The 21593-nt window shown below is 40.6% G+C and overlaps 1 protein-coding gene across 1 annotated transcript in view; it reads left to right on the top strand.

The window, feature by feature from the left end:
* Positions 1-3264, top strand: part of DLGAP1 (DLG associated protein 1) — a 105065-nt gene extending 101801 nt beyond the window's left edge. The window contains exon 10 of the mRNA XM_035124393.2: positions 2762-3264. Within this exon, the coding sequence (XP_034980284.1) occupies positions 2762-2971 (210 nt within the window). The 3' untranslated portion in view covers positions 2972-3264. The remainder of the gene's footprint in view (positions 1-2761) is intronic.
* The last annotated feature ends 18329 nt before the right edge of the window (positions 3265-21593 follow it).

Genomic DNA, 21593 nt, shown 5'->3' with positions numbered 1-21593 from the left:
TAGTGATGTGGGCAGAGGTGGAGGAGAAATAGAAGAACTTATGTGTGAAACAAATGTTGCTTCTTACCCCGCAAAGCCCAAAATGGGGAGGGAAGGACATTTTGGAAAGAACTGAATCTCTTTCCTAAAATACTTTCTTCCACAATAAGGCATAAAATAATGTAATATTTAAATAAAATATCTAATACACTGTTGCCCTTATAGCCATAATAATATTAGCTTATCCACAAAATTAAGGCAGAGGCCAACATATGAAACAGTTGGGAAGCTTATTTCAATGTGTTAAAAACTTTGTTTTCAAAAGTATATGACCAGCAAATAGCAATTCAGAACTGGGAGCTGTGGGTTCATCTAGGGGGGGGGGGGAACACACAACTGTCTAACTGAGAACAAGTTCTAAATTATATTTGCATTTGCACAAGAAAATGCAGTGGGGTTCAGTTTCACACATTCTAAACAAGTTCTGGAAGAGGAAGGGAAATTTGCTCACCCTCTATTTGTAAAAGGCATTTGAAGCTGCTCTTAATTATCTTCAGTTATACTCACACCAGTTTTGTCTGCAGTTACTTCATCTTATGTCTGTTCTTTTTGAAAACAAAGTTGGTGTCATTAGTAGAGCATTCAGATATGTTCACATATTGTTTTTGAAGGATATTCATAATTGCCATCAAATAAACATTGCAAACATTTCAGTTTTCCTCTCCGAACTGGGATTTCCCCTCAGAAACTCAATATTAAAATGAACATTTAGCTGTGTTTTTAGGAACAAGTGTTAGTAAAGAATGTGGGAAGGAGCATGATATCCATATACATAACAGGCAGGCTCAGATTTCTACACCCCATGCAGGAACCTTTCTGCTTTTTTTGTGGTTGGCTAATAATCATGCTGCGTTTTTAAGAAAATTAATGCTGAACCCTTACAGATGCTGAATAGGAGAAAGAAAGATGCTAGCTGGTTTTAATAAATTCATTGGGGAAAAGTCAGGTTTTAGAATAGAACCCTTCAAAAACTCCCCAAAGAACAGTTACTCATTGAAATGATAGTATTAACTGCAAGTGGTTATTTCTTTCATAGACTAAGAGAGAGGCAAACAATTGCAGTCTCTGAGTTCCTTACCACTGACACATCAACTCAGAAGCCCCATTGAGCTTGAGGTGGCTTAGTGTTCCTACCACACCAAATACTTGTAATTAGATGCAGAGATAACACATTAGGCAAAAGGTATTTATTGACAGTATTAAGAAAATGACTATTTTAATGATAAGCGCCCTAAAAGCTGGCTGTTTCTGCAACCTGCAATGGGGGCAGGGGGAGGTTATGTGGTGCAGTTACCATAGTGTTAGCAGGTTAATGCTTAGGATCTTAAATTAAAACAGTGGTTTATTTTCTGCATTTAAGAGACAGATGGGCAACACTTGTGAGTTCATTTTGTATTTGTGCTTGTTATCCTTCATCCACTCCCTAAGCTTGGGTAAAGAACATAGATCAGTTTTTGCATGCCAAACAAATGGAATGTTCTGAACAAATTAAGTTCCATTAAAATGACCTTACAACGTAAGCAGTTGAAGCTGTTTTGATCAACAATGGTAAAGTTAGAAGCTAGGATGAACTTCATGTAGTGTAATGGAATGAACAATCCCTTCTTTAAGAAAGCATGAACAAGATGGAAGGCCATGCAGTTTAAAAATTAGGGGCTGCGGACATGCACTTTGTATTGTAGAGCCCTGCAAGTTTAGATGTAACATACATTTTTCTTTGAAAATATCCATCTCTGAATTTATATATATATATATGTGTGTATATATGTATATATAGCATGTGTATATATACACTTTTTTTCCTTGTTAACCTTGTTTGGATGCAAAAGTAATGACTAATGTATGCTTTCAGAATACCTTTTAAGTAATCCCCACTAACTCTTGAGTTTGTAATTAAATTGTTTACTTATGGTGCTAATTCAGCACAATGCTACACTTTCAGAAGCACTTTTATAGCAATACCCAAAGAGTGTATCATGTTACCAGGGTCAGCTGCCACTAAGCACATGCTTGCTCCCCCCCCTTTTTTAAAAAAATTCTTGCTGTGATAACTAATATCAGGCTGCTAGTTCATATGATCGTGTGAAATATATCCATAAGTCCTCAGTGTTGTAAGCCCATTTAGTCTTGTGTATGTTTATTGTATATAAAGGGGGGAGAGGGGACCTCATTATTTGTGTCTTTTCATACCTATTACACACTATTCTAATATGACGAGTTAATTTTATTAAAAAATCCCAAGACTCTTATTAATTGTTGGGTGATGTAAATTGCATCTAGTATCTTAAGATTTATGGCATTGTATTGCTTTAAGCAGTGTTACCAAGTTCTGCTTAAGATGCTCTCCTTTCTAGTCTTTGGTACCAGGAAAAGGGAGTCTAGATTTCCCAGAGGGAACCACACACAATGTTTAGCAATGGGAGCTTCAGCACCAAGTGTGTGTAGCTGACGCACTGTACCCATAAAGAACTATCACTGCTCTCAGTTCCTCCCTATTTTCCTATTTTGCCTTAAGATTATGTTATTCTTTCAATAAAAAATCAGTTCAATGAAGAAGAAAAAATGCAGATAAGAACTAACAAACTTTAGGTTTAAAGAAAAGAAGTGTGTTCTAACTACTGACCTATCCTAGTTTGTTTGTTTTTTCCACACCCACCTCTTTTTTTGTTTTGTTTTTCCCCTGAGAAGCTGTATAATGTCATTAACCTTCTGCTTTGATCAGGAGAGAAGGGCCCCTCCTCCAGTGCCAAAGAAGCCATCGAAAGGTCAGGTGCCACTCATACGGGAACGCTCTTTGGAGAGCTCACAGCGTCAGGAGGCCCGGAAACGGCTGATGGCTGCCAAACGAGCTGCGTCTGTCCGTCAGAACTCAGCCACTGAAAGCGCCGAAAGCATTGAGATTTACATCCCCGAAGCCCAGACCAGGCTATGAAGGGATCCAACCAAGAGGACTCTTAATGGCAAGAAACATCTCTTGTATAATCTGCCCTCCTAGGTCCATGCTCAGAGACACCAATAAGTATTTGTATCCCCCTCTCCCTTTATCTCTCTCTCCTCTCCCAATGAAGTAACACTTCTGTGGCGTAGTTGTCAATCCTCCAAGAGATTTTTCGCTAATTCCCCTTGCTTTCTAAAGGTTTGCCCATGTCAGCCTAACGCTTTGTCACATGTACTGATGCTACCACCTTGCCTCATGTAAAGAATCCCACAGACACACAGTTGAAGTCACACACATACACAACAAGCATACATGCACACACCTCTGTACAGTAGATACACCAATTAATTCATTCTTGGTCCTTAAAGGTAGTCTGTTATCTAGTGTACAGCAATATTCAATTATACAGTATTTTGGAAATTCAGTATTGCAGGGTAAACCTTTAGGATTCTGTTGTCTTCCTAATTAATGATGAAAGCAGATCTAGCTCAGAATCCCTTGCTATGACCATTATTATTATTATTATTATTATTATTATTATTTTAAAAAGATGGCACACATTATTTCATTCCTAAGAAATCATACCCCTTTTCACCTGACTGATCGGAAGGAGCTGGAGAGGTAGGTGTGCTGCAGTAAAAGTTGAAGTTAACCTTTCAGATGAAATGTAAGAGACCTGCAGCTGCACAAACTGCCACATGTTATTTCCTCAGTCTTGCTTTAGAATCCTTTTTTGATCAGCAGAAGACTGTAAAATCAATCTTCCAAGGAAATAATCTGGGTGTTTTTTTAAGGCAATAAAAGGGAAACTTAAACGCAAAGGTGGGTGGAGGTTAAATTTAAGAAATCTTAGAATCCCATTGTCTAACTAACTAGTAAGATTTTTTTTATGATTGTACTATATTGCCAATTCCTATGGTAATATATGAATTATATCAGGTTATAAAAGGGGAGCAAAAATAGCCTTGGCTTTGTTGATGTCCAAGCCTTGACAAGACTTTCAGATCTTGCACATATACACACAGACATTTGCTGTTGAAATGCTGTAAATCAATGTTCTTTAACCTTTGGTCCCCAGATTGTGTTGGACTACAACTCTCATAATCCCCCCTTAGCTTAGCCAGTGGTCAGGGATGATGGGCATTACAGCATAGCTGCCAAGTCTCCTGTATTCCCTGGGAAACCCCCATTTTTCCAGCTGTCCCCAGCCAGAAAAACAGATTTTTTTTGTTTTTTCCCGGTTTATTATGGCGCGGCAACCATTTTGGAACTGGGTGGAGCATGCTCAGAAGCGACTTTTGATGCTGCTTTGCCCAGTTCCAAAATGGCTGCAGCACGACTTCTGGTGCGGCGTTCATTTTGGAACAGGGCAGAGCAGCATCAAAAGTGTGGGAATGTTCAGGAATGTGGATGAGGAGATATTGTTTAATATATCCTATCCCCGCTTGCGCTAGCAAGCACAAAACTTTAGCAGAGTAAAACATTCCCCTTTTGCAAAATACACAGCAGAAGAACGTTTGCGCAGGCTTGATTTAAGCCACTAAAATAAAGTGTATTTTCCTGGTATTTCCCCTTTTTCCCTCTTAAAAGAAAAGACACAACACAATGCTCTTAAAAGTATAAAAGATGTTTACTTACAAGCATCTCGAGGTACAGCACACTCAAGAGGTAGACTTGCTTAGTTAAAAGGTAATATATACATTGTGAAGTTCACTTATAAGAAGTGAGACTCCATCTCATCTCTCTCTCTAGGCTGGAGGCCTTGAGGGAGAGACTCACTAAGATGTGTGTAGTCCAAGAGGTCTGGTCCAAGAGAGGGAAAATGGCTGTTTCCTTCAGGATTTATCTGCCACTTCCTCAACTCATTTGCATGTGAAGGAAGAGGAAACTACGCTTAGTCATATCCTCCTCCTCAGTCCTCCAAGTGGACTATCTAGGGATTGTTGTGACTTGACTGCACTTAACCCTTTGCATCCCACAAACCCCTTCTCAGGCAATTCACAACATACACAAAAACATACATAAATAACTTTAATCAACCACCCAAGAGTCCCAGCTTGCCACGAAGATCCTGGAACTTCTCTCTTGGCAGGGGCTTTGTTAGGACATCTGCAGTCATCTGGTCAGTGTTGCAGTAACACATTTCAACAAGTCCATCCTCGATCACCTGGCGTATGTAGTGGTACCTGACCCCAATGTGTTTGGTGCGTGCAAGGAACTTTTCACTTTGTGTCAGCTTCATACTGCTCTGATTGTCCTCCATCAAGCTGACAGGTCCCGTTCTTGGCACGCCAAAGTCCTTCAGGAGCTGATCCAGCCAGGGGATCTCTCTGCAAGCTTCCGAAGCCGCAATGTACTCAGATTCTGTGGACGATAAAGCTACACATTTCTGTTTATAGCTGCCCCATGCAATAGCTCCGTCCCCATACATAAAAACATAGCCACTTGTGGATTTATAATCCTTATTGTCCCCAGCCCAATCCGCATCAGTGTACCCAAGCAGTTTAGGGTCTCTGACAGCTGGCAGTTTTAATTTACAGTCCATGGTTCCCTTTAGATAACGAACAACCCTCTTAACTCCAGCCCAATCATGCTCAGTGGGACAACTTACTTTCCTACTTAGGATCCCCACTGCACTTGCCAGGTCAGGTCTGCATGTGGTAACCAAATACAAAAGTTTGCCGACCGCTGACCTGTATTGCGTGTTGTTTGGCAGCAACTTCGAACCTTGTTGATTCTTCAAGAAGTCTGTGGCCATCGGTGTCGCAACTGGGTGTGCGTCCTGCATCTGCATGCTTTCAATCAGTTCAGTTATCTTTTGCCTTTGGCTGAGTAAGAACGATCCATCCTCTTCTCTCTCAACTTGAATTCCCAAGTAGTATTTCACTTTTCCAAGTTCCTTGACCTCTACTTCCCTGTTGAGGTGTTTGACTATGTCTTTATAGTCTTTCTCATTTGACGTAGAAATTAAAAGGTCGTCAACAAAGGCTAAAATGTACGAAAACTGTCCATTCCTTTGTTTGGTGTACAAGCACTTATCAGCAGTCCCTTGCTTGTACCCAAGCTGCACCAGCATCTCATGGAGTTTCTGGTTCCAAGCCCTCGCTGCTTGCTTCAAACCATAAAGTCCTTTCTGCAGCTTGCACACTAGATGTGCCTCATTTGGTTTAATGAAACCTTTGGGCTGCTTCATATAAATCTGCTCAGAAATTTCGCCGTGAAGAAAGGCTGTCGCAATGTCAATATGGTAAACTGACATTTGCTTAGATGCTGCAATACTTAAAAGTAGTCTGACACTGCTGTATCGAACTGTCGGTGCAAACACTTGATCGTAATCCTCTCCATACTTCTGGGAAAAACCTTGTGCCACAAGCCTAGCTTTGTAGCGTTGCACCTCCCCTTCTGAACCCTTTTTAACCTTGAACACCCATTTACTTCCAATTGCTTCCTTACCAGGAGGTAGTTCTGTGAGTGTCCAGGTCCTGTTCCGATGAAGTGCATCTATCTCCTCCTGAGCAGCTTTCCTCCAGAGACTGGCTTCATCTGGTGGCATCCTCTCTATCTCTTCCCATTTGGAAGGTTCCTGTGGAGACGCCGACCTTGTAAGGTAGGACAGCCGTAATGGTGGAACACCTCTGTTGGTTCTGGATGAGCGTCTGACCTCTGGTCTTTCGACCGCATCAGCTTCCTCATCCTCCTCCAGCAGTGGCATATCCCCATACAGCTGCTCGTCATCATCTTCGTCTCTGGTGCTGCCAGGGGCCTGGACCTCCACGTCTTCTCGGGTGTCACCTATAGGGGGTGCTACGACACTAGAAGTTGGATTAGTACTTTGTATTGGTTCAAAAGGAAAAATCACAAATTCCTCATCCTGTGGCTCCTTGGAACAATCAATGGCAGTGTCCTTTGTATCAACTTTGCCTTGCTCATCGAAGTAAATTACATGCTGCGAACTTGTCTTGCCAGTTTGCGGATCCAAGACTCTATATCCTTTTCCTCCAGAAGCGTACCCAACTAGGATCCCTGCCTTCGCTCTGGAATCAAGTTTGTGTCTGTGCTCCTTGGGCACATGATAGTAGCACAAACTTCCAAATACACGTATATGTGACAAATTTGGGGCTTTTCCATGCCAAAGTTCAAATGGTGTGCGCTCTGCGCCTTTTGTGGGCAGTCTGTTCTGAAGATAGACTGAGCAACGAGCCGCTTCACCCCACAGCCTGTGTGACAAGTTAGCTTCCTTTAGCATGCACCTTGTCATTTCCAAAATGGATCTAAATTTCCTCTCTGCAATTGAGTTTTGTTGGGGTGTGTAGGCAACTGTGGTCACGTGTGATATGCCTTCTCTAGCCATGACGGCCTGCATCTCATGTGAACAAAATTCCCCACCATTATCGGACATTAAAATGGAAGGGGCTCGCTGGAACTTGTTCTTGACCATGTTAAGATAGTCCCTGAACAATTCCACTGTCTCACTCTTCTCCTTGATAAAGTAGGCTACGCAGAATCTCGAGAAATCGTCCAAAAATATCAAAATATATTTATTACCTCCTAGAGAAGACACATTCATTGGTCCACATAGATCTGTATGGACAATGTCCAATACTTTAGTGCTTCTCTTCTCTGCACAACGTGGGAAAGAAGGTTTAGTTGCTTTCTCACTAACACAAGTTATACATTTTGATGTTGGTGTATTTGTGTTGCTTTGCTTTACCTGCAGACCTCTCACAAGATCACCTTTCTGTAGTTCCAGAATAACGTTGGTGTCTCTGTGTCCAAGTCTCTTGTGCCAGAGTTCCAGACTTCCTTCGTCCTTTTGACTTGGTTGCGCCACCTTTGCAGACTGGTTCTGCTGGTTCTCTGAAACATTAAGCTCATATACACCATCCTTTAGTGTGCCTTGAACATAAACTTCATCATGCTTAGTCACAATACATTGTCCTTTTTCAAATGTAATTTTAAAACCTTTCCTGTCCAAACTGGACACGCTGAGTAAGTTGCAATTAAGCTTTGGTGCAAACTTAACTTCAGTTATCTTAGTATTAATTGTTTCATGATCTACGTTGAATTTCAAATTCACAGTTCCTGAACCAATTGCCTTTACAATGTTGCCATCAGCAATCTCAATTTCAGAGGTTTCATCCCCATTAATCTCATTAAAATACTCCTTTTCATAACAGAAATGAGAACTCGCTCCACTGTCAAGAATCCACTTATTGCGCTTATTTTCACAATCCTGGACAGCTAAACTCCTCTCCTGCATCAACATGGTTTGCTCATGACTCCCCTTCTTAACACCTTGTGGTTTTGAGGGGTGGGATTCAACTTTATCCCCATTTTGACTCTTGCAGTTCCTTGCTATGTGGTTTTTCCCATTGCATTTAAAACAAATTATTTCTCTAGATGTCTGTCTGGACTTTCCAAAATGCTTGGATGCATAGCTGCTATCCTTCCTCCTTGGATTCCTTTCTTGAGAATCAAGGCTATCTCTGCATTCCTCTCTTAAATGGTTGATAAGCTCATTAAAAGTTAAATCCTTTGTGTGATCCATTATACTTTTAAATGGAGCAAACGTAGGTCCCAATGATGCAAGCATAAACGTTACTTTAGTCACATCATCAAAGGCTCTGGGAGTAAGGGCAATTCTTTGAACAATCTCAGAAAAATTCTTAAAATGCTCTGTAAACTCTTCTCTAGAATTCATCTTCAACTTGAGTAACTTATCCAACAAGTATCTATAGGAACTCTCTGTAGATTGTGCATAAATGCGTTCAATGTCCTCTAGGATCTTAGATGCATCATCTTCAAAATTTATCATTGATAGATGCTCATTCCTCAAACTGCTCAAAATTATGTGCTTGGCTTCATCATTTTTAATACTCCAAGCTTCTATCTTAGCTAAAGCTTCTGCATCGGTTCCTGTAGGCTTTTCTTCCTTAATGGCCTGCAGAACACGCCTAGCAGCAAGATAAACTAAAACGCGCTGCTTCCACTGCACAAAATTATTGTCATCCAGCAGCATAAAACTTGGTCTTGCCTCACTATCAAAACTGGAGCTTGCCATCTTAAAACTTCAAAAATTTCCAAAATTCAAAAATCTTTCAAAAATCAAATTCAAAATCTCAAAAATATCTTCACTACCTCTGAGCTTTCTCAGTGCTGTAAACTCTGAGGGAGGGGAGGGGTAGTTAATCCCCCAAGCACACTGCAGAACAAAGAGACCATGTGCTCAACCAGGAAATCCTAACTGGAAAAATCCTACAGAGTTCAAAATCACAATCCAAATCAATCCTTCAAAAATACACAAAATACGCAACTCTGGGCCGCAATAACCCTTTGTGGGAATGTTCAGGAATGTGGATGAGGAGATATTGTTTAATATATCCTATCCCCGCTTGCGCTAGCAAGCACAAAACTTTAGCAGAGTAAAACATTCCCCTTTTGCAAAATACACAGCAGAAGAACGTTTGCGCAGGCTTGATTTAAGCCACTAAAATAAAGTGTATTTTCCTGGTATTTCCCCTTTTTCCCTCTTAAAAGAAAAGACACAACACAATGCTCTTAAAAGTATAAAAGATGTTTACTTACAAGCATCTCGAGGTACAGCACACTCAAGAGGTAGACTTGCTTAGTTAAAAGGTAATATATACATTGTGAAGTTCACTTATAAGAAGTGAGACTCCATCTCATCTCTCTCTCTAGGCTGGAGGCCTTGAGGGAGAGACTCACTAAGATGTGTGTAGTCCAAGAGGTCTGGTCCAAGAGAGGGAAAATGGCTGTTTCCTTCAGGATTTATCTGCCACTTCCTCAACTCATTTGCATGTGAAGGAAGAGGAAACTACGCTTAGTCATATCCTCCTCCTCAGTCCTCCAAGTGGACTATCTAGGGATTGTTGTGACTTGACTGCACTTAACCCTTTGCATCCCACAAAAAGTTGCTTCTGATCATGCTCCGCCCAGTTCCAAAATGGCGGCAGCGCTACTTCCGGTCTGCTACTTCCGGTCCAGTCCCTTATTTCTCAGGCCGGAACTTGGCAGGTATGCATTAAAGTCCAACAGCACCTAACAGGGGGCCCAAATCTGAAAACACTGCTGTAAATGAAAGTTATATTTGTATGCTACGAATCAAACTGCTTACATATCAAACTGTTTACATCAGTTTCTTCTTTCAAATAGAAAATACTCAAATTCTGAAAAATCAAGGAATTGTTGCAACATATCAGATGGTGAACATCTCTTTATCTGTGGAGCATTCTTTTAAGAATGCAATCCACGCCTAATTGTAGGCACTTTGGAATCAAGGCTAGAAAGCAATTCCCAGAAACAGGACCAGGGTGTGGTGGGAACAACAGTGACCATGCCACTACCAACCATCATGCTAGCAGAGAGCATGAAAACCTGCCAGGCACCACAATGTTTTAAGGCTAGCATCCAATATCCTGCTAGGAGGAGTGGTGAAAACCAGATACGATATGAGTCCTGGCCATAAGGCATTATAGAGCTGGCAGATTATGCCCTTGTGGAGCTGGTGTGTTCAGATCCATTGACTCAAGTCAGTAGAACATGGATCTAGCCTGTACGTAGTGTTCTCCCATGCACCATCCTAAGAATCCTGGCCCATTTGGTCTTTGGAGCATCTTTCTTGGCACCCATACTGAACATGACCGTGAGTGGTCCTCACTTGTCACAAAACCAGGAGAGTTCTGCATTCTGCGAACAAGAGATGGTACAGTAACAAAGTACTGTACCCAGATTGACTTGATAATCTGTACTCTGCATCTTACCAGAGTTGGCTTTCAGTGCCCTTACTGTTAACACAATCCAACTGTGGAATCCTTGACTGCATGGTTGACATAACTGTATAGTTCACATTTCAAAACATCACAATTTGCATTGGGAAAAAGTTTTTTGAAAACATACATGATCCTATCAGGATGTGTCACATTACACAGTGTCCTAGTCAGGGGCTTTAATTTTATTCAAGAATTTGGGAGAGGTAATAGGTTCTGGCAAGGAAAACTTTCATAAAACATTTATAAAGCCACTAGAGAATTTGCTACCTCTCAAAGCCATTGATATATCCAAGCTATATGTTTATAAACGGGGCACAAAATATCACTGCTATATTTTACAAGTAAAGGGCTAATAATTCAATATTTTAAAGACTTTAAACAGTAGGATGAAAAATCCAATGTAACTCATCACAGGAACCGATCGTGGAAAGTCTGACTTGCACGGATTTCAATCACTTTGTATTTGCTAGGATAAATTTTATTTTATCTGAACAACACTTTTCTCTAAAACTATAGTAGCAATGAAGGCTCACACACTGTTTCAGTCTACATAGTGCCAATTGCCACCTTTAAATGTATGGCCATGCTCTCTGTTTAAAAGATTTGAGGACTCTTTGTATGAAAATGTACACACAACAGCACCCAAACAAAAGGCCATTTTCACAGCGACATTTCTGTTTATTTGAACCCATGAAACAGGAATTAAGACTGGTTGACAAGCAGCTTGAAAATAATTATAATTAAAACGATGCAATAAATCTGGTTGTTTCATCTGCTATGAACGTACACTCATAACTTCCTAGTAAAATCCCATTATTTTCCTTGGGTTTACACCTAGGTAAATATGTTGAAGATTGGTGCCAGAACTTTTTATTCTAGAATAGTTGCATTTATACACCATAATTTTGGTATGAAATATAAAAGAATCTGTTAGCATGATGCCTGGTCGTTCATGTTCTATGTGCGGATGGAAAAATAACTTCTACCTAGTTTTTAAGCAAAACTCAGCTTGCATCCAAATTCTGAATGTTTGCATAGAACATGAGGATGTTGAGTGTGTGAGAGCACAGTGGGCAATAACCCAATCCTGACAATGTATTTCAAGTCTATGATCAGGCTACCTGCTAGAAAGTGAAGTAATGTTTGCTATGGTTACATACAGTGATAACATTTACAATGCAGTCCTATGTAGAATCCTTACTGAGAAGTCCCATTAAGCTCAATGGGGGTTTACTTTTGGGTAGATGTTATAGCAGGTGTGGAGAACCTTTGGCCTTCTAGGTGTTGCTGAACTACAACTCCCAAGCCATGCTTGCTGGGGCTGGTTCGAGTTGTGGTTAAGCAACAACTGGGAATGGAGAGAAAAGGTTTCCCAAACCTGCATTATAGGATTATGCTGTTAGTACACAATCCAGACAATGTTAAGCATTTTTCAAGTCCCATTAATTTCAACGGTAAAGTTAAGCATGTTTTCAGATTTCTGCCACTGAAATTAATGGAATTTAAAAGTGCTTAATTTTGTCCGGATCAGTGCTTCCTATTCTAATTTTATTTGGACATGCTGGCTTTGTTTTTGTTTTTTAAGTCCAAATCTGTGGGGAAACCGTTCTTCCCAGGATTTCTTTGGTTTTAAATTACAAAATTGTTGGGCGTATTGTGGCTGCTTGGAGATGAACAAAAATGGCTTCCTACATCAAAAGTTGAAAAGTATTTATTATATTTTTTTGCAGATGTTTCCATAAAAATACTGTTAATCTTTTTGTAATGACCAATGAGAAAATGGATTAAACATTTTAATAGTGAAAAGGAAAATGGTAATAAGTTATTTGTAATATATTTCAGTTTATTTATTTATTGGGTGCTCCATTACGGTTTTGGTGTGCACTATCACTTTAATTTAAACTTTGTATTTGTGAATTTACTGTTTGATTTTTTTCTAATTTATAATGCATATTTAAACCAGAATGTAAATCACTGACATACGTGCATTCTATCTGCATTTCCAATCATGATAATCATCAGTATGTTTTCGATTTGAAAAAAAAAGTGGTACAACTTGCAAAGCCTCTAGATGGAGAGATGGAGAGCATTGTATGGTTTTATGAATTGGGTTTTCATAAGATTATCTACTTATCTGGTGTGTGGACAAGAAAAAAATGTAAATAGATTAATGTTTCCCATAATGTAAAAAAGAGCAAATTAATAAAATAAATAATGCACTGCTTGTAAGAGCTGTGGCTTTTCAATATAAACTCTCGTTCCCTCTTTGCAAATTAATATTGCCCTTTTGACGAGGTCATATGAAACAGCATAAGGAAAACACTGTGAGGCAATTACAGTGTGGAGGCAATTATAGGGTGGAATTTCCAACTGACTCTGCTAAGACTTGTATGAGCAACAATGCAACTTACATGATCTGCCGTGCTGAGTTCACAGAGTATCCTTGGGTGTGTATAGCTGCTCAGATATTTCATCTTTGCTGATTTGGTGCCTTGTACCCTAGAAATATTGAAGCCTCTTAGTATTGATGACAATGTAAAAAACAGCAAGCATGATGTCATCATAACATCCAAAGACACTAGCAACTGCATGCCCCTCACAGTTTATGTGGTTCCAATTATGTGGTCAAAATCACCAGAACCGTTTGGGAGAGTAGCTCATACCAGCGACACCTCCGTGGACACTGCACAGCATTGCATCTTTTCAAGAAGTTCCCATTGCATGTGTTATTGTGGTCTATATCTCAGGACCATAACAGTATTCCAACTGTCTGTAGGAGAAATAGTTTCTCTGTCCAATCTAGGAGTATTCCGTAGCTAGTTTATTCAATCGGGAAAAAACTCCTAACATGGGGAGCCTGCTGCATGGGTTTGCTTTGCGATATATGCTACAGGGTAATGTTGCTGACTCTTGGGTCATAAAGTCCAGGTGGTATTTTGGTCAATGACTTAACAAAGTGGCTGAATATTTCTGTTGTAACATGGGCAACCTGAACCCGAGGCCTTAGGAGTGAATGGGACTTTTGGTCTAATTTCATACAGGTAAGCAAGCAGGAGTGATTTTTTGGGGGGGAGTGGAGGGCTCCAGTTATGCTCATCGCCCCAGAAAGAAGCTTAAAAAAATTCCATGAGAATGTGGCTCTTGGCAGGGGGTGGGAGGGAGTTGGCCACTTCTGATTATATTGTTATTGAGATCACTTTTCTGCACAAAAGCCGTTTCATTATTCACATTTTTGCAGACAGGCTTCCATCCTAATATAGCTAATATACTGAGAAGTGAATTCCATTGTATCCAGTGGGACTCACTTCAAGGTATGTGGGGTTAGGATTGCATCCTAGGAAACTGAATCTAATTATGAGGAAGAGGGATTTATTTAGGGCCATAAACAAGATAACGGGAGATATGCTAGGAACCCAGAACCTATGGACCTCCAGATGTTGTTGGACTCCCAACTCCAGTCAATCCCAGCCAGCATGGACAATACAGTAGTTAGATATAATGCCTGGGTGGTAATCCAGTAACCTCTGGAGGGCCACAGGTTCTCCCTGAGATAAATGACTAGATCATTTATAATCAGCTTTTTATATACAAGTTTTGTTGGGGATCATTCAAAAGAAGCTAGTCTGTTTCCTGAGAAGTCTCTACTTGTTTGTGGTGTTGGTGCATTTATTCTAATGTGTATTACCATACTGTCCTCTAGGAAGTGATATTTGATATCACCCACCCATCTACCCCCACAGTAGAGAAACACTTAGAAAATCAACCCCCTCTCCAATTAAGCCCACCCAAGAACAAGATTTAGATCTGAGTGGGAGTCAGCAACGACATAAATCATATGCAAGAAGCAATCAGGAGAATGATCCAAATAGAGAAAATACTCACCCAACAAAAGGCTGCTTGGCTGGGTGGTCTTGTCATGCAGTTCACGGCCATCAAGCTTTTATCAAGAGCAAATGCTTATTTTGTTGAAAATATGTTCCAGATATATAAACTGGAAGTCTTCTCACAATATGAATCAAAAAATTAATTTTTTTAAAAAAATCTGTGTGTGCAATCAAGTAGCTAGTTTTGGGTATCTGGTCTGCTGAATGTGGCACATGCACAAAATTAGGTTTAGCATTCTGAACTGCCTCCAACACCATCGCATCCCACCCCCATGAGCCTGCCAACCACTTAAGACTGGGATGCTCATGGTCCTACTGCCATGTGAGAGCTGGTACATGTGTCTTTTCAGCAGTAGGAACAGGATTGTTAAATATCCTTCCTATGAAGATCCATTGGGCCCCTTGTCTTGTTTGCAGTATGCTTCTGGTTTGTGCCCTTGAGATGTGCTTCGTTTTTATTGCAGATTTTATTTATTGGCTGCTGTTTCCAATTGCTTTGCTTTGCATAATACTTGTTGCAACATCCACACAATATCATAAAAATGCCAACCTGTCTCCCCCCACCCATTTACCTTCGTCCTGCATTGAAATGAAGCATCAGCACTCACCTTAGACACTAGATTGGCTGTTGGCAGACAACAGCGCAGACACACACAAGAAAAACCTACTTACACCTCCTGTTTCAGATGTACTACAGATGAAACCACCTTCTGACAACACAACCATTTCCCCCTTTCTTCCAATACATTGCACACAACAATGGATTTCAAAATGTAAGATACCTACTCCATCTACCACAATCCAACTATGATATACCTATGCACACACATACCTGTGTGCACACAAAGACACCCTGTGAATACAATTCTATTAGTTCCCTCCTTAACCCCAACCCCATCCCCACAGTGCCATTTCCCCAAAGCTGCATGAAGGACAACTACCAATTACAAAACTTCCAGCAGGAGAGATATTACTTACCTGTTCCACCAGGTTTGTTGGAAGGTGGATTCTGTATGAAATGTTTCCTGAGGGCACAGATACAAGAAATGCTTCTGTATAATATGGTTTGCTGTTCTATGATGCACACTCACGATATTGGGTGGGTTGTTTGCAGCAGGCGACAGCTCACATCAATGGATCTTTCCTTTTCCCGCATCCCCACTGCAGCCCCCCCCTGTACCCTGCTCCCAAAAAAACTAGGCTTACTCCAAAGTGTCAGAGGAATCTGCTGAGCACGGTGAACTATGTTCTATGGAAATTATCCATTGCAAGAACTTGCCTTCTGCTCACATAACATCAGATTCCACCCAGTTATTCTTACAGGGAAGTGCAACAGCAGCTGGAGCAGATAACTGCAGCAGCAATCTTCAAAGGGCACATTTACATGTTGACACACTGTAATGGATCGGCTTAGCATTGCATGCAAACTGAGCCAATGTTTTGACCAGCTCTCCATTGCCACACACTTTCGCCGCTGATTTTCATTTGCTCATGCAAAATGAGAAGTGCTGTTAACTACTGTCGAGCAGGTACTTTTGCACCAACCAGAAGCTAGCATCCTGCAATCATAATGCTGCGGTCCGTAATGTGAGTGTTCTTGTTGCCTCTGTCTTAAAGGTTTAAGCAGCAACCCGGGGGGGGGGGGCTTCCCAAGTTTGGTTACTGTTTCAGCACCTGCTCTTCATAGATTGTACTTTGATCTTAACATGCAGCATGCTACTGATGAAAGTAGGGTTTATAGGTTTTGTTTCCACTGCTGCTTTAAAAGAGTTGGGAACAAAGCATTTCAGGCAGATGTGCCAACCACCACCTGCCTGGTCTTCCAAGCGGCAGAACAGAAAGCTCTGTTTGCACAGACTGAGGAGTAATTTGTAAGGGACATGCACCAAATCCATTGTTATAACTTAGATGCCATTCCCAATGACAGCAGCTCATGGAAACAAGTCTTCGTTGTGTTTGTACTTGAGCACTCTGGCCAGATCCAAAGACATCCAAGCCTGAATAAAAGTTCTGGGGAACTGAAAGTTCATTTGCATCTTAATAAAAAGTATTATCCCATCATTACTTTTGTTTGTTTTTCTCAACATGATAACCTTTACATTATTCTGATTCATACAGTAAGATTTCTAAACCAAGTACTACGCCTTTTACGGTATTACAAATACTGGTTTTAAAACCAAATTCGAAACAGAATTACAAATAGGATGCTTCCTGATGGGTGCTTATTGTGGGGTGGGTGCTCCTCCACATGCATGCATATTTTTCACAACATGCATTCGTTGTGTTTGGCATCAAAATGCCAACTCATCTCCCTTCCCTCCTTAATCTGAATTTATCCGGGGGGGGGGGGGAGCTGCCAATAAATTAATTTATTGCTGTGAAGGACCCCCTTTTTAGTATCAATATAAATCCCCCATCTGTAAGCACACAGAGGCAAACCTTGGACAACAGGAGGAACTACACTTCCAATGCAGTCCTATATATGTCTTTTCAGATGTTAGCCCCATTGAGTGACACTTTGGTGTTTATGTGTGTGCAGGATTGCAGCCTCAGTACAAGATGATAATAACTGAAAACAGAGAACAGTACCCAGAGATCTGGGCTCATGCTGGCACCTCTAGTACACAAGTGATCAACTTTCAGGTCCAGTGTAGTTTTCTGCAGATAACTGCATCTGGAAGTGGTATGGAAATACAGCGGTTAGCCTTCAAACAATTATGGAATTACTCAACTTTGATTCTGCTTCAACATTTAAAGTGCAGCTTGATCTGTCAGCAAATTCTGAAAACTACAGTACCTCATGAGTCAACACTGCAAATCCACATCTGAAACATCTAATCCAATCAACACCAACTCAAGATGATGGGTTGAATTCAGATTTCCAGCTGTGGAAAGTCTTGAGGCCAAGCAGAGATTCCCTGCTGAAGCAAGAAGGAAAGTTGATTTTTATCCATTGTAGCCCCCAGCAACACCATCCCATCTTGTTCCTGATGATCCTACCAACCCTCTGGAACAGATTTTTAGATGATACAGCAGGTGGAGCTGCAAGAAGAAATAATAATCAGAGAAAACTGTCTCCACTCTTGCAGCAGAAATATTCAGTGATTTCGATCTGGCAAGTCTGGGTCTAATACAATTCTTTGCCCTCCTCCAGATGGCAACAACCAAACCTGACTTATAGCAATAGTTTCCACTCATTTCATGATCAAAAACTTAATGGCCTGTAGGTCCCAATGTTTACTGAAAAACACATCTTACTACTGGCTTGGAGAAGAGTATTTTCAAGCAACAGTGCACAGGGGAAGAATTCCGAATTATAAAACACAAAGGAGAAGAGCACAATGGGGGCAACGAACATCAACATGGAAAGTGTGAAAACAAATGGATTTGCAATAAAGATTTGTTATTTTTAGGAAACAAATTCATTGCTAATGTTTAAAGTGTCTCAGTTTTTTCAAGCATGTGTTTAGGATGATACTGAAATTGTTTCAACCAGAAGCAGGCATTGTTGTTTTCAATGGGTACCAAAATGCTTCTACAAAAGCATCTATGCCAACTCTCTTGTAACCTATAGCTCAGCAGTAGAGCACCAGCAATGCAACCAAAAAGTCCCCAGTCCCTTGCATCTCCAGGTGGGGCTGGGATTGTCCCCTGCCTGAAACACAGCAGATCCACTGCCAGACAACCGAGGCAATGCTGAGCTAAACAGTCTGACTCAGTATAAGGCAATTGTTGGTGCAAAGAAAATAATAGGTATAAAAAGAATTCCTTATGCCAAGATCCAAAATTTGGGTGAAGTATTCTCTGGTTAGAGAACTCCCCTCCCACCAAAGCAGAGATTTATAATCACAAAATATGCAGCAAAGTAAAGCATGGAAATATAGGCTGTTACACATTTAAAATATGCCCTGGTGAGTTCCAAAACTCCCCTCTTCCCCCAGCATAGGTAGTGATCACAGTTGGCAAGTTAAAAATAGGTTTACTTACAAATTCTTCAAAGGTCAGATTCATGTACTTTTCTATACAGCAATCAGAAAAAGTTGCACAGCCAGTAAAACTTAAGTTTTGTTCCAAAATGGTGAAAGTTCCTAAATTATTGGTATAGGAACTCGAGTGGCTGGTGAAAGTCATGCAGTCTGTGGTGGAGCAACCAGCTCAAACTTCTTTACACACTGAGCTTCTCAGGTAGACTGGAAGAGAACAATAGTTACCTACGGTAGTTCCTCCCAAGGTGAGGTGAAGTGGACATAGCTAAGCCTGGCAGGACAGCTTACTCTATGGTATTAACCCCTTAATGCATTAATAAGTCCTTTGTATGTTGGTTATTTAAGGCTGGTTATCCCACAGCAATTTCATCAGTTCCTGTGCAACAGTTGTGGTGTAAGTGGGGCAGGATGGCATGTAATAAAGAAAATCTTCAGAAAAAAATGAAATTAAACCCTTAGCCTGAATTAATCAGTACAGAAATTAAAGGATTTGGACAGGTGTCCAAACAAGGTTTTTATAAATTAGGCACAAAATTAATTAGTTGCTACTATGCACACATTTTACTAGATTATTTTCCTCTCTGACATAAATTTTCTAATTGCATTACTTTTTGTAGCCTTCTCATAGTCCAAATGGGCAGGTATGTGTGTTTGTTTCCTATAAGAGCATAGCTTCATTAATATTTTTTTCATTTATTTAGATCACTTTCAGCAGAAGTAGTAATCATGTAAAAAATAAGTCTCTTACATTAGCAAAAATATTGCATAGTATTACATTTTCTGAAAGAAAAGGACCAACTTCAGGGGAAATGTTAAAGCAAAGACAGATAACAGCTGAAACAATTTTAGAAACACTGAACAAGGTCAGATAATCAGCACTATGACTAAAATAAATAAATATACAGCTGCTGGGAAATCTGATGGATGTTTGTTCATTGAAATTACAAACGAGTAGCCACCTTGACAGTAAGTGTGTGTCCAATTCAAAAAATAGTTTCAACTAGCCACAGCTGCCTTGAGCATTCTTGCAGCAATAGAAAAGGGAAATCTTAGATCCTCACGACACATACATAAATCCAGGAAATCTTTCATACCACTCCATCACAAGTTAGAGGGTGCAGTTCTTTAATGTCAAAACATTAACCAGTCGCTTGTGATATCTCAAGCAATATTGCACTTCTTAAGCTATTGCTTTTAGAATCACAAAATATGCAGGGGTGTATATTTTGGTGTACTAGCTGCTTAGTATTTTGAAGGTGGGTTCTGTGATTCTTAAAAAAAACATGTGTTTCCCCACCACTGTTAGAGACTTGGAGAAATTGAAACATCCTCACAAACACATATTTGGAATTTCTAGAGGGAAAAGCTACAGATCTCCATGTGTGCAGGGGAGAGAGTTACAGTGGGAAAACATCAGAGGAAAAATGGTTAAGCATTCTGAAATCCAACTGCCTCACCTATCCAAATCAAGCTACAAATGTTGAACAAACGTGTATTCAATGCATAGTATGGTCATTACTGACATATACGTTGGTGTTATCCTTCACGTTGTTCTATCGCTTTTAATTATCTGATACTAGCTACCACAAACACTGTTAAGTCAAAAGGGCTTTAAATTGGCTGTGGTGGGCAAGGGCACAGTTCTCTTTCACGAGGACCTTCTTGCTTTGCTTCAATCCCATTACAATCCTTTGCTCCTATCGCTCCCTGATTTTATTCTGTGCTTGACGTTTCTGAGCCCGACAGCTGCTTCCATTATGGGAGAACCTGCGGGCCCTTGCTTAGAAGCACAAGCCCAACTCTAGGTCCTGCTCCTTCTGCCGTGCCATTGGCTGTGGAGCTGGCACTCTATAGTCCTGGCCACAGGTGCTGCTGAGATGATTTCAAGGGGGTCAGAGGAATGAGGAGCAGAAAATTTGCATCCTTAAGAATTTTGTGCCCAGGGGAACATTCCCTGTGGGCTCCCTGTGATACGCCACTGTTTACATACAAGATGAGAAGGTGCTTGCAATCAGCACAGGTGTCTAGGCCACTGAGGAATCTGGTAGCAAGTGGAAGTCAAACACTTGGAAGGATATTGATGGAAACGAATTGCAAAAAAATAGTATAAGAACTGTAATCATTTCATTCTTTGCACAGCCAATTGCTGAATTCAAAATAGCCTTTTAGCATCTCTCTGTACGATGAGCATTTAAGGGTCTTCCAAGCCCTTTGAAACTGGACATGGAGCATGTTGTCCAGCTTACAATGTCTTCACTGCCCCACATCCCCCTGTGACAGTTTTTCTTATCTGTCAGTCTCTCCTCTTCTCCCATTCCATTGTACACATAGGGACATGAGAGTTGCTCAGCAGGCAAATTGCTTGAGAGAGTAAAAGCTCTGTGTGCTCTTGCTATGGAACACAATGAGAGAGGGGCTCTTGATATTGAATTCAATTAGAGAAGTAGTGAAACAAAAAGAGAAATAAAGATTGAAGAAAGAGAGGGAGTTCAGAGATGGTATTCAAGATACCTCTGGGGCAATGCAAGAAAGAGAGTGGGGTAAAAGTGAGGGGATTGGCACGCTGGAGTCAGCAAAAGGAGGCAACTTAGGAGCCTTACAGGATGGGAAAAAGAGGAATAGCAGAGAGACTTGTGATTAGGAAAGTAGAATAGGAAATAAGAGAACAGTGCAGGGAGGCCTGTGAGGTGAGGAGACATGAAATAAACCATTTTCCTCTATCTTTGAGAAAAGGCCAACAAAAGAAACATAGTGTTATGATTTGTGGGTGCTAAACCCCCTAAATTCCTGGGTCCAGTAGGTGCTAGAATTTAATTAAGGCTTGGGGTGCTAAAACAGGGAAATAGCCAGACCTGTGTGTGTTATACTGTGTGCTAGACACTTCTAATCCTTTAATTAAGCCAAGTGTTAAAAGCTAATTACGCCAGGCTAACTTCCTCATGAGGTGATAGCCTGG

Source organism: Zootoca vivipara, chromosome 8, assembly GCF_963506605.1.
Source record: "Zootoca vivipara chromosome 8, rZooViv1.1, whole genome shotgun sequence".
NCBI lineage: Eukaryota > Metazoa > Chordata > Lepidosauria > Squamata > Lacertidae > Zootoca > Zootoca vivipara.
This window is presented reverse-complemented; position numbering and strand designations above follow the sequence as displayed.